Here is a 13,943-nt window from a genome sequence, read left to right as displayed (position 1 = left end):
ACGTTTAAGTGAGTTAACTTAGCTGAAGGAATGTCCTATAGTTACAGAAGGACCACGTATATATTTTAGTATTTAGTATTTTAGTACCAGTGTCTATAATTGTGAGCAATAATGGGCAAATTTTGTATGCTGATTTTGTATGTTTATTTTATGCCAATAAAGGCTTGTGACTGACTAATGAAGGCAAGGCATAGTTACAGTTGTCCCTTCATCATTGTGACTTTCCACATTGCAATTTGGGCTTATTGTGGGTCAGCCCGGGACCCACCCCCCAATAAGAGCTCCCGCACCCAAGTGGCCCTGGTACCACAAGGGGGCTGATGAAAAGCCTCCTACATCTGCTGCTATCAAGGGGCTGCCACCACTAATGCTGCTGTCCTCTACCTGTGGAGAAAATCCAGAGAAGCCGAATAGCTGCCGCCACTGCACATCAGCCATCAGAAAAACCTGCAGCGCCACCTCTTGCTTTCACCCAGAGTCAGCCACCTTGTCCAAGAAATTTTAGGCAGTTTTCCGGATCGCGGGAGGCACCACACCCCTAACCCCTGTGAGGGGGAAGGGACAACTGTACATACAAAGCCTTAAGGGTCACTGGCTCAAACAACAGAATACAGAGATGTTGTGTCATTGTTTCTCTATCCCTCATTGATGAAATATTTGTCCTCTGCTGATCAAGGAAAGAAAGCTGCATAAGCTTCTCTCTGTTGGTAGCAATTCCCTCTATGAGTACCAATTTAATATAACTTAATGCTGTTGAGTATGAAATTGCCTTATCTGCCGCCACTGGACTATCCAGGTTTATTTCCTCTGGGAACAAAGGAAATGTATTCACTATTCATTCAGGAGACCAAGAGAGAGGGGCTGTAGACGCTATTGAATTAAGGAATAATGTGTAGAAACGACTCAATTTTCTCCTTATGATGGGGACATAATCTTGGGTGGCAAGGAGAAAGAGTGTGCTAGTTTCACGGCATTACAGCCCAGACCATTGTGCAAATAACAAAACAGCTTTCAATACTCTGTTAGCAAAAGTCATCCCTCTTCTGGAGAACACTAGGAATGCTAACATCCATTTCCCACTAACCAGAAATGGTGTATGTCCAGCCATTGTGTTCCTTGGAAGTTTTTCCCCCCTTGAAATTGTGGCGAGAAGAAGGGAAGGTGTTTGTAAGCCTCTTTAAGACTCCTTACGGACTGAGGCAAAGGAAATAGCCCCAAATTGCATACGAGCTGTAAAAGGTTCTAAATTCCCTTCCATAGGGGGACAAAGGTGCTTTGATCTTTCCCAAAAGATTGCACTAAGATCAAAGCAAAATGGGGGGAAACCCAGAAGCAGGATGAAAGGAGGACGACATCATGGGGATGGAAACATCACTGGGGCATAGAGGCTCAGGCAAAGAAGCAGCAGAAGAGTTTTGGATTTATACCCCTCCTTTCTCTCCTGTAAAAGGGGCTTACAATTTCCTTTCCCTTATGGTTGAGAAAAGTGGGGTATAAATCCAGTCTTGTTCTACTCATCTCTTAAAGCCCTCTGGAAGCCTGAGGAAATGACAGCCATGGGGTGTGGACTGAAGCAAGGAAAGTATGAAGAAAACTCCAATGTTGTTACTCCATTGCCATGTGGAAGTAACAGTGACTTAACCTTTGCCGCTTCCACCTTTTTAGAATTAATGCTTTTCGAAAGAAGGTAGCCTGCTAATATCAATTAACGTAAAAAGAGAGGGACACAATGGGTCTCAATCAAGATTTTATGAAGAAAAACTCATAATACAAGCAGAAAGAGTTTGCTGTTACAAAAAAATGCTACAATACAATTCTAAAACTAGAACATCCCTCATAAACCCCTGCCTCTTAACAGAACCCAATTCCTTCCTAATTTCTTGCTGACAGAAGGAATTCTGCATTCAGTGAAAGTGCCATATAACCCACTGCTATAATTTGCGAAGGCCCAAACAAATTGCTTTTCATTATGTAAAAGCCCTATTTATCATAGCATGTTTCACCCCAGCTGCTTTTGCCAGTCAGCGTGTTTACTGCTGCTAGTCTAGACAAACTCATGGGATTAGCACCAGCTGCATAGTAAGAGAGATACAAAGAACTACGGCAATAAGGCAGTCCCCCATAAACATACCTCTGCTGCGAGATATTCTGTTCTGGTCTTTTTACACTGAGAGCCAGTGTCGTGTAGTAGTTAAGAGCTGCAGATTCTGGTGTGGAGGAACCGGGTTTGATTCCCCACTGTTCCACATACAGCCTGCTGTGTGACTGTGGGCCAGCTGCAGTTCTCTCAACCTTTCCTCCTCCTTGTTCAATGCTACTGTCACTGGAGGAAGCTGTTGCCTGGCTACTCCCCAGCAGAACTCCCGCAACTTTGGTGGCCTCACCCTTCCAATGGTTGCTGCACTGAAGCCCTGTTAATCTCTATGCTGCCTAAAGTCCACAGGGTTGGATCCACTGCTTCCATGATGCTTGCGTAGGCAGGGCTCAACTTTAGAGAGGAAGGGAAGGGGACAGATTCCTGCCAGCCCCCCCTCCCCCCATTCAGTTTCATGACTGCTGTGGAGCCTCTTCCAAATCTCAGGGCATTTTAGGGAATTAAGGGGGCTATTGAGGAGAGGGAGCTGACACAAACCAGCTGTATGCATTTGCTCAGTTTAAATGCTGTTTGCATTTGTTGCATTCAATACCATCCACTCCCCTGCACTGATTACATCTCCTCCTGGTCCTCTTTGCAAGCTCAAAGGAAACTAGCTTGCAGTGTCCTGGCCACCCACTTCCATCTTTAAGTCTAATGCACATATGCATATGTGCACACACACAGCCTTGCATAGCCTGACTTCATTCATTCCAGAAGTCATTTCCCCTTCCTTCTTCACTCTTCTTACCACTTGGCAGCCAACTGCCATCATCTTTTCACAGCCATTTCATCTCAATGACTTAACATAAACTGCAAGGTACATCTGCACCCAGAGCCTCGGTGCACCAGTTACTTCAGCTCACATGCAGCAGTCCTTGGCCTGCCAACACCACACCTGAGAGCTGAAGTACCAAAGAGGCATTCTGCACAGCTGGTCACATTTTCAGCTGGGAAGGAAGTTTCTAGCCCTTTGATGCTAAGTAGAAGGCAGTGGCGGAGCTACCAGGGGGCTGGAGCGGGGGGTGTTGCACCGGGCGCATGCCTGGGGGAGCGGAAAATCCCCCCCCCACACAATGCCCCCCCACACCTACCTCATTGAAACAGTGCAGGCTGGAGAAGCGGCCTGTTCCCTTCAGGCTGAAAAGGGCCTGGTGGGAACTACTCTTCCCAGGAGACCTTGCGAGTCCCAAGGTCTCATGGGAAGTGTAGGGAACAAGCCGCTTCTCCAGCTTGAAGTGTTTCAATAAGGTATGTGTGGGGGTGGGGGGCAGGGCACTGCCGGGGGTGTGTGTGGAAAACAGAGTGCACACCAGTGGAGTATAGCCCAGCTACGCCTCTGGCAGAAGGTGGGAGGAATCAGGCACCTTTTCCTCCCACAGGCAAGAAAACTTTGCATTCCGGCCACAAACAAGGGACCACATGCAGATGCCTGAAACCCTCTAAGCAAGGGCTAAGTCACTGCTGCACCTCAACTAGCTTACTGTTAGTACTGACTAAGCGTTCAACATTAGTTTATATTGTACTATATTCACCCCCTACACAGTTTCACCTATATGTTCATTAGGATAGTATAAAATCATTCTGCATAAATCTCAGAAGAGGAAAATTGGCATCAGCCATGAAAGGACAAGAAATGGTTACATGGGAGAGACAAACTGTCTCGTGCTCACCACTTCATTACTGTACCTCTTCTCAGTATTAAAGGGGACGGGGGGAGTTCACACCTTATGTAATGTACTAACAAACGAAAGCAAAGAACTCGAAAGAAACGTTATAAAACTATAATGTCAAGAGACTGCCTCTGTGCAATTAGGGGCTATACTTCTGGGGCCTTCTCCTGTGATTCACTCTGGGCAAGAGGGTCCGCCTCGGGACAGCCGAGCGAGAGGGAGGAGAGATGGCAGAACGAGGCCGGGCGTGCCATGAGGGCGCCGGGGAGACAGGAGTTTGTTCGATGGAATGCATCTGCACCAGAGATTCCAGCAGTTCGGTTTGGCGGTGCATGATTGCGATGATTTGCGCAGTGTCTGCACGGTCTCTCTCACGGTCCTGCAAGTCTGCTGTGGCGTACCTATTCAGGGAGGACAGGATCCGATCCGTGGCCGTCTGCACCCTCCTGTCTGCTATCCTCGATAATTCCATGACCAAGTCATTCCTCGTTTTCCTTTGGCGCTTTCGGGCTCTGGTGAGGCGCTCTTCAGTAGAAAGGGCTTCACAGTTGTGCAGCAAAGTCGGCGACGAAGGCATTGTCACATCTGAAACTAAACAACACGTACAAAAGTGCATACTAAAAAAAGGAGAGACTGAAAATGCTCTGCAAAGGCCTGAAGTTTGAACACATTCATTCTTTGCTGTGGAGCAGCCTGCCTGAGGGTCCCACACTTCTATAGTTCCTCAGATAGGGTAAAACAGAAATGTTCAGGAAAGCATTTCTAAAAAGGGAATAGGGGTGTAATATGATGGACTGGCCCAGGAAGCTGTTTTTAAAAGGAAATAAAATGGTAGACTTTTCACTCCTTCCTGTATGTATGTTTTATTTTCCAATTACTGCACTATGTTCTGCTTTTCTAATTTATTCCCTCCCCCTTCTTTCTAGGAGCAGCAGTGGCGTAGGAGGTTAAGAGCAGGTGTACTCTAATCTGGAGGAATCGGGTTTGATTCCCAGCTCTGCCGCCTGAGCTGTGGAGGCTTATCTGGGGAATTCAGATTAGCCTGTACACTCCCACACACGCCAGCTGGGTGACCTTGGGCTAGTCACAGCTTCTCGGAGCTCTCTCAGCCCCACCCACCTCACAGGGTGTTTGTTGTGAGGGGGGAAGGGCAAGGAGATTGTAAGCCCCTTTGAGTCTCATGCAGGAGAGAAAGGGGTGATATAAATCCAAACTCTTCTTCTTCTTCTTCTTCTGAAAGGAGACTCAAAGGGGCTTGCAATTTCTTTTCCTTTCCCCCTTCAAACACCCCGTGAAGTGGGTGGGGCTGAGAGAGCTCCAAAGAGCTGTGAATAGTCCAAAGTCACCCAGCTGGCGTGTGTTGGAGTGCACAAGCTAATCTGGTTCCCCAGATAAGCCTCCACAGCTCAAGTGGCAGAGCAGGGAATCAAACGCGGTTCTCCAGATTAGAGTGCCCCTGCTCTTAACCACTTCGCCACTGCTGCTCCTTTGCATTACTTATGGTATGTCATGTTGTATGCATATTTTCGTTACCACTGTTTTCTTGTTCAGTAATTCTAGTCCTTTTACACTGCATGCCCTAGGCTGTCTGGCCGCAACCTTGAAAAATAGTCTATAGATAAAAGACATAGATCAATAAATCTCAAAAGCAGCTGCATTACCCATTCTTGAGTCTTTGTTTGATGAGCTGCCAGGATGAGCAGGGAAGAAAGATGGCAGAGAGGGAGCTGGGTGATCAACTTCTAGTAGGCAGAGAAAAGAAAAAAACATGCATAAGTTATAAAACACACCAAGTATAGCCATTAACTACCAAAATTTCATCACTATACAGATTCTTTAAAAAAAACAGACAGAAACATCTCCTGCATCCTGTTTATCACCTGCCTAAACTTTGTCGGGCCTTTTCTAGAACACACTTTGATGCCTTTCCCTTGGCTGTACTATCTGGTAGGTTTCAAAATATACTGCTGGAGTTGCGCTGCGGCCTTTGCAGTACTAAGGGCATAGAGACAATTACACATATATTACATCACTGTGAATTTTATACTGTTGAGAGGAACCAACTGTTATATTGCTTTGGACACTTAATCCATATACCTTACACAGAGTATTGTTGACCAGAATTTTGCTTGAGGACAAAGAGCCTAATATTTCATAGGCTGTGGCAAAATTCTGTTGTTCTGTATGTAAAAAACAGTATTGTGATAAATAAGTGCAAGTTTCTCACTTTGAAAACGGGTAATACTTATTTGCATTTGTACTCCTTTTATTGCTGCTGTCCTTGTAATTCCTTTGCTTTTATTGTTGGCTGTGTGACTCTTTACATCACTTCATATTGCTGGTCTATAACTGTCATTAAAGTTAAAACCTTTCACTGCTAAAACTGGAACTATCCAAAACAACATAGCCCCAGTGCAGAGGGACAAGCACACAATTACGATGGAAGTGGGGTCTATTAGGAGAATACAAGCGCAGTGCTTACCTGTTGCTGGCCAAGACATGCTTGCCGGTTTTGCAGATGTTGCCCTCGTCATGTAGAACATGGGACTGGGTGTGGCAGAATCAGAGATTTCCGCAGGTAACTGTTCATATGGAGAACACTGATCCTGACCTTCCATGTAGTCCTCGTTCATCACTGGCTCCACTCCCTCCACTATGGGACGTGGGGAATTGGTATCTCCTGAAGATTCCTCTGGCAGAGTGATATTCCGTTGCTTCTTAGACAGCTGGAAGCTAGACTCCCCAGCCAATATCCTGTCAAGCTGCTCATAGAAAGGGCATGTGATACGTCCGCTCCCAGAGGAAGAGCTGTCCTTGGCCTTTTTGTAATCCCTGCGCATTGTTTTTGTCTTGGTTCGACATTCTTGCGCCGTACGCTCATGCCCCCGCTTTGCCATCTCGCTCGCAATGACCTGGAACGTGTCCATATTGCGATAGCTACTCTGAAGCAACTTCTGGATCTTCTGCTCTCCCCATATATCCAGGAGGTCAATTACCTCAGAGTAGGCCCAGTTGTTGCCACGGCGACTCATCTTGTAGAAACGGCAACCTATTTTTTTTTGTCAAAAGGCAGAATTACAATTCAAGTGGAGATATGTCTCAGATTCACAATCCCTTCCGACATCTTTTCAACCAGAGGGAATAAGCTGTTAAAGAGGGAAGACATAATAAGATCTCCCTGGCAACAGCAGAAATATCCATTAGTCCTATACAACCTGGTACCATTTTCAGACTGGTGCCATTTCAAACAAAATAACTACACGCTGATATCAATTCTCAGATGTTTTCAACAGATACTGTAGATCATAAGCAGACAAAAGTTACCTTCAGGTGGACTCCAGTTGGGAAAGGGTGGGATAAAAATCAAATAAATAAATAAAGTCCAATGGCACCTTAAAGACTGGCAATATTTATTTTGAGAAAATGCTTTGTGAATCACATCTCATTTCTGCAGATATGAAGAAGCTCCTATCGAAATAAAGTTCATAAAAGTTTGTATCAAAACAAACACAGCTGCTCTGTAGAGCACCTAGGAGCTTTTGCGTCATTTTACGGCAACAGACCCTTTGCAATCTTTTTTTCCCCCATACAAATGTATCTAAACTAATCAAGGGTGAGCAGATCTCTAGTGAATTTAGATCAATCTTCAGCTAGGTTTAAAAAGAACACACCGTGGCACAGTGTTAATAGAAAGAGGCTAACGTAAAATCAGGTTCAAACAAGAGAGCAATACGTTCATTCAGAATGGGTGTGAGACACTCCCGAACAACAGCAGAAAAGTAGAATGAATATAAAATCTAATGCAAGATGAAATGAGACAGGCCATTTGCTCATTGATCTCTTGCCTTGGCTTGGATGCTGTTTGGAACTGGTTTTTTTCCTCAATTTCCTACAGAACTATAGCGTTTCCACACATCTCTTGGGTTTTTCTTGTCTTTCCTGCAACCTTTCCAAGTCTCCTTTGCTGTGATGGAACAACAGCAGCAAAGCCAACGCCGATTTAGAGGCGCAAGTCCAAATCCCCCCAGTCCCAGGTAATCGTCCCTGTCCAAGTCCCCCTACAGTCATTTCCTCTCACCACCGAAAAGTTTTTTTACAAAGAGCAGCAACTGACATCTCTTTACAAACTTGAAACAATCTCTAGGGCTCATTCTACACATGCAGAATAATGCACTTTCAAACTGCTTTCAGTGCTCTTTGAAGCTGTGCAGAATAGCAAAATCCACTTGCAAACAGTTGTGAAAGTGGTTTGAAAACGCATTATTTTGCGTGTGCGGAAGGGCCTAGGATTCTCTGAAAATTCTCAACTTCCAGTTTTAAAAAAGGTAACAGCCCAGCCAACACAAGTGCCCACCCTGCTGGCATAAGGGGCAAATGCAGGGGGGGGGGGGCAGATATATGGGCAGGCACTATACAGCACCCAGCCCCAGAAACCAAACCACCACCATGGCCAGGATTTGCTTTTGTTTTTGGGCTTCCTGCATCAAGAAGAAGCCTGTGAAGGCAGCGGGGCAGCACCACAGTCTCCTCCCCTGTTTGTTGTGGATGTATGCATTTCCCCTTTGCGACAAAAGAGACTAAAGACTTTCAGTGCAATCTGGAGAGTTACTTCAGTCTAAGCCCATTCATTTCAGTTGACTTACATTGGAGTAACTCTGCATATAATTGTACTGTTACAGACTGAGGAGTTTTGTTAATCTCACTGTGAAGTGGTCAAGAATCGGTTCGATTCCAAAAAAAAAATATAAGGACCACAAAAGGGGATATATTACTTGTCATTAGTACCACCAGATTCCTATACCTCTTTTGCAAAGACTATCTAAGGAACTTCCACAGCAGTCCCAGAAAAAGTAGCTAGGACAACTGTATTTTCTGCAAATGCCATGATTCAAAAGACACTCTCCTTGCTCGAATTACAAACATTAGGGCACGAAAATGATAATTTCCCCCAAGGCACAAGCAAATATCCTGTTCATGCATCTTACCAGCTCACAAATGTTGTAGTTTATTGCTGAGAAAAAGACTGGCCATGTCTGAGGCTGCTTCCACAGGGATTTTTTGCTCTGCTTTTGCTTCTAAACTGGAGCATCCTTTTTTTTTAACAGCATGGACACATTACCATCCTCTAAATGTCCACTTTCTGGGTTTTTCCTCTCCTGTGTTCTAATCACTCCCAAACCTATCCTATTATTACTTTTTTTAAAAAAATCCAGTCCAACAGATTTGCAGGCCACCTGGATAGTTCTGTACACTCCAGCTCCTTGCAACCAGTGTTTTTCCTGCGGTGCCACGAAATGGTTTTGCCATGGCTTTGTCTTTAATTAGTAATTACCACTGCAATAATGTTAGAACAATCTAATGCCACAATGTACCAGGTTTTCTGAATTCCCAGCTTTCATTTTTTTTAAAGTCATTTTTCAGCTAGCTCTGTTGTGGAGATATAAGGGGGAAAGTACAGGCAGTTTTTAATCCAGATTGTCTGGACAAGAATGGGGAGGGGAAGCTGCACCCTGACTGGAGCAAGGTGGGAATTCACTGCTCAGCCATTTGTGTGGCTGCTCCATTCATTTGCAGTGGCAACGAAAGCAATACCTGGAAACCCGGCCACGTGGATGCAGCCAGACGCAAAAGAAACTTCTGAATCTGCTGGCACAACAAGCTATGCCCTGTACTGATGCCCAAGAATTTGGAATGACTGAAGCATTTTCAAACAAAACACAGCTTCACAAAGAGAAAACCCTAATTGTATGCCATTAAAGGTTGAATTGAATTGAATTGAATTGAGAAAACCCTAATTGGACCCCTTGGACCTATGTAAATATTCCTATTACTTACCTCGAACTGCATCCAGAATACAGATGACAGTGGGAAAAGATGTTCGGTGTTTTCAGGGAAGAAAGTCTTCAACAACTTTCATCTCTTGTGTAGCAAGCACCGTTGTCTTGATCACTGTTTTCATTTGCATATTTCAAGTACACCAGACTAGCAAATTGACAAAAGTCAATCATGGCAAAAACAGAATAGAATTTCTTAAAGCAACTTGAGCGTTATGTGGTGACTTGTAAAATTAAACTTGTGTGCCTTTAGAACGTAGACGTGCGCAGGCCTGTAAGAGAAATGAGAGTCAGAAATCTGTCCTAGAATCATAGAGTTGGAAGAGACCACAGGGGCCATCAAGTCCAACCCCCTGCAATGCAGCAACACATAATCAAAGCACTGTGTTTAGCTGTTCTATTCTGCTAAATCTGGCACAACTAGAATTGTAGCTTTAGTTTTCTAATCTTTAAAAAAGCAACCTGTTAAAACTATAGGTTAAAAACTGCATCTTAATTTGGAAAGAAAACTGGACAGGCACAGTCAAAAATTGCAAAGAGTTATGCTGAAATAACTGTTGATAAGCAAAATCGAATCACTGCAACTGCAACTCCAAGTGCATCACATCAAACTTCTAAAAACCTAGAAACAAACCTGCAAATATTTAAACCAACTCCCACCCCCAAAATCTACACACAAAACATACCAAAGATCCTCCAATCCACAGCAGACTACTTCTAGCATTTACAGAATGATTCCTTTCTTGGCTTGAACAAGGCAAGATAGACAAGCAGTGTCTCCTGCTTATTTGGGAGCGGAAGTAGCGATTTGGGAAGTTAAAAGGAGGTAATCGAACCTTACAACACAAAAACAGGCGACGGCTAACAGAGGCCCTTTATGCTTTTGTCTTGCAAAATGCGAGCCAATAGAGGTTAGAAAGCTTCTCGCCCCTCCTCGCAGTTGCTCATGCGAGAGACATGGCCACTAAAAATGCCTCTGTTGTCCATGGCAAAAGTTCCACGAAAATAGACTTACAACACCTACGAGAATCTTCTGTTAACCAACTCTGCACAGGAGAAAGCGTCCACAAGATCTCTGCAAATCTTCTCCACGAGAGCTTAACAGAGGAAAGAGAGAGGAAGGACTCTTCCACTCCGCTCAGCAGGGGATGCCTCCCATTCGTTTCAATCCGCTTCCGCTCTCCTCCCAACTTTAAAATCCAAAGTCTCTTGCCCAGGTTTAGATCCCGCCCTTTAAAGCGCTTCAGGGAGTCTGTACAAATTACTGCACACAGGATTCCCACATTTATGTTTTGCAACTATAACACAGTCAAGTGTCCTTGCAGAGCGCCACGGCTTCTGTGACCCTTCACTGAATTTTTTTTCTTAAATTTCAGGTTGATCTTGCAGCTGCAAATATATTTAGAAGGAACTGCGTGCTAATGAGAAGACAAAGTGAGCGTCCTCCTCCAATCCCACCTCTTTGAGAGTGTGTCTGTTCACTAGAATGCAAACAAACACACGTGCTATATTGCATTTCCATTTGTATACATATTCATCCTAATTACCTCGCTGGGTTGTTGCAAGAATTAAATGGAGGAGAGGAGAATCATGGAAGCTGCTTGGGTCCCCATTGTAGAGAATCACATGACATAAATGAAATAATCCATGTAGATGATGCTGCTGCTGGGTGAACAAAAGGTAGATTGGTAGGTGAGTGAGAGGGAGAGAAGAAAATAGGGAGAAGTGAGGTTATGAGGAGAAGGGAAAGAGAGAAAAAATAGGCAACCCCTACATACTTTTAGGTGCCCCACCATGAGATTGGATCTAGCCTGTCTGGTACTGAACAACTGGACCATCGTTTGCCCAGGTGTCAGAAGAAAAGCTGAAGATGGGGGAGGTAGGGGTAGGCTGGCTAGCTGGAAAGTCAGAAGGAAAGACTGAAGCAGGAAAAGGGGAGACGCTGTAGCATATTTTAGGGAAGGGACAGAGGAAATAGCGGACGCAGAGAGAATGAGATGCCTCCTGAAAGTCCTTGCAGGTCCGCTACTTATATAATTTTAATATGGCCATCTCAGCAGATAAAAAGCAAACATTTATGCAAAAAACGGCTGCTGACATAATCTGGACAATGAAGCTGCAGGAGGCCAGAAAGTTGTGCACAGATTGGCACATGTTTCAACAGTCAACCATCAAAACAATGTTTGTAACTGAAACGTAGGCCAATCTGTACACAACCTCATTAATGTAGCATATACACTTTTGATTGTGCCTCCCCCCTTTTTTCCCGGAGGTCAGAAAGTGAATTCCCCTGGTGCAGCCTCCAATTTATGCCACCCCAAAGATTGGTGTATGTCCATTTAGCCTTATGGACGGCTTTCAGGCTGCTAAGAGAGTTTCTGCAACTCGCTGCCTTCCCGCCTGCAAGCCCTCTGGGGGAAGTGCAGCAGCACAGTAGTGACGCCATCCGTGGCCACTGGAGCCCTATGGATTGGATTGTAAGAACACTTTCCTACTGAATAAAATGGGATTTGCGCATAAGTGGGCTCATTTAGGATTACTCCTAATCTCTTCTATCGAAACAGTAGAATTTGAAAGTCCTTCACTTTGGCTGGATGGGACCTATTAATGTTGATATAGTGCTGTAAAAGAATGCAACAAAATGTGACAAAAGCAAAGAATGTGACAAAATGAAATGCCAAATTTATTTATTTATTTACTTTGTTTCATATATGGTTTGCCTTCGTCACTGAGACTCACAAAATACACAAAACAGTTCAATCAGACAGCACAAGGCATCCAATGAAAATACAATATGACTAGGATTGCATGCTTCTGTTGAAAGGTGAGTGCAGCACCCACCTTTCCCATTTTTTAAACCTCATAAGTACCATTTATTTAGGAGACATGTCAATGGCAACTAGCCCATTGATGGCATTCTTGCTGTTTTCAGTTTGTAAATCATTCTGTGGGGCATATCTATACAGGGCTGCTCTGAAAACGATGCAGAATCTTGGATTCTCTGCATTAACAACAGACAGCCAGATGTTTCCAGAAAGCCCCATGCAGAGCATCAAGGCAAATTCCCCAATATGTCAGCTGCATTCAGGATCATACACTGCTTCTGAGAATGGTAGTTCCACTTAGCTAGAATAGAATAGAATAGAATAGAATAGAATAGAATAGAATAGAATAGAATAGAATAGAATCTTTATTGGCCAAGTGTGATTGGACACACAAGGAATTTGTCTCCGGTGCATATGCTCTCAGTGTACATAAAAGAAAATACATTTGTCAAGAATCATAAGGTACAGCACTTAATGATTGTCATATAGGTCTAGTAAGCAATCAGGAAACAATCAATAGTAATAAAAACATAAAATGTAAAATCATAAAATGTAAAATCATAAATGTAAAATCATTGCTAATAGCCATTGATAGAACTATATCGTGAGAGATGTGTCTGGTGGTCGTCATGAGCCATTTAAACCAATGGCCACCACTACATCTTGTTGTTGTTGCCCATGTCAGTGCACTCTACAGCACTTTCTTTAGCTGATCCACTCCCAATCAATAACAGTCAACTCAGTAGTCTCTTTTAAAAGGTGACTAAATTACTCTGTTGGAACAAAACAAAACAAAACCCCAGCAGACAAGTATGTTCCTTAAAAAAAAAATACCTTACTTAAAACCTCTGCGTGATAAGGACCCGCTCACTACATGTTAACTAATGGTCTCTACTCTAAGAGGGCATTTTACTTAGTGATTATGCAAAGAATTATCCCTCAACAGCTACATGCATAGCGATTTGGGAGCATGTGGCGCTGAATACAATGAACTTATACACGTGCGTCGTTTTGGGCTGAGCAATTATTCTTCTCTTTATCAATCTTGCAAACGTTGAGAAACTACCAGGAACGTTCTACGCCTGCGCCTGATGGATGTCCTTTAGAGACATTCCCTAAAACAGAACGTTCCATTATCGGATCTCCGAATTACTTGAAACCATAGAGATAAATAAACAAAATCTACATCCCTCATTTCCGGCATACATTTGAAAAATGGAAACAGAGTGGGTAAAATAATATGACGAATGGGGTGACCTCGCCACAGTATCGTTATGGCGTAGTTATTCTTTCCTCTGTTCAATAAGCCGCCAATAGTCCCTTTTCAATTGGGAACCGGAAGTCTTGCTCTCGGTTAGATGTACCCCCGACCATGCCCAGAAATCCGAACTTACCCTTGCTTTTCCCGTTCCGGGCGCGCGACGTCTAGCTCAGTTCCGGCTGCTGAGGCGGGGCTGTGCCATGCTCGGCAATTTTC

At 44.0% G+C, this 13,943-nt stretch overlaps 1 protein-coding gene across 7 annotated transcripts; it reads right to left on the bottom strand.

Moving 5' to 3' along the window:
* Positions 1-1,734: 1,734 nt before the first annotated feature.
* On the bottom strand, positions 1,735-13,931 carry LOC125439349. 7 transcript variants are annotated; one of them, XM_048508431.1, is made up of 5 exons: positions 13,861-13,931; positions 9,643-9,913; positions 6,290-6,856; positions 5,469-5,549; positions 1,735-4,398 (listed from the first exon to the last, which is right to left on the bottom strand). In XM_048508431.1, exons 3-5 carry the CDS (start codon positions 6,837-6,839, stop codon positions 3,947-3,949), a joined length of 1,083 nt encoding a protein of 360 aa, XP_048364388.1. In that variant the 5' UTR covers positions 6,840-6,856; positions 9,643-9,913; positions 13,861-13,931; the 3' UTR covers positions 1,735-3,946. The 7 variants fall into 7 exon arrangements, with proteins under 7 accessions (XP_048364388.1, XP_048364387.1, XP_048364386.1 ...); XM_048508430.1 differs by lacking the exon at positions 13,861-13,931 and adding an exon at positions 11,189-11,303; XM_048508429.1 differs by lacking the exon at positions 13,861-13,931 and adding an exon at positions 10,657-10,820 and having other exon boundaries at positions 6,290-6,953.
* Between the last annotated feature and the right edge of the window lie 12 nt (positions 13,932-13,943).

Source organism: Sphaerodactylus townsendi, linkage group LG09, assembly GCF_021028975.2.
Source record: "Sphaerodactylus townsendi isolate TG3544 linkage group LG09, MPM_Stown_v2.3, whole genome shotgun sequence".
Lineage (NCBI taxonomy): Eukaryota > Metazoa > Chordata > Lepidosauria > Squamata > Sphaerodactylidae > Sphaerodactylus > Sphaerodactylus townsendi.
This window is presented reverse-complemented; position numbering and strand designations above follow the sequence as displayed.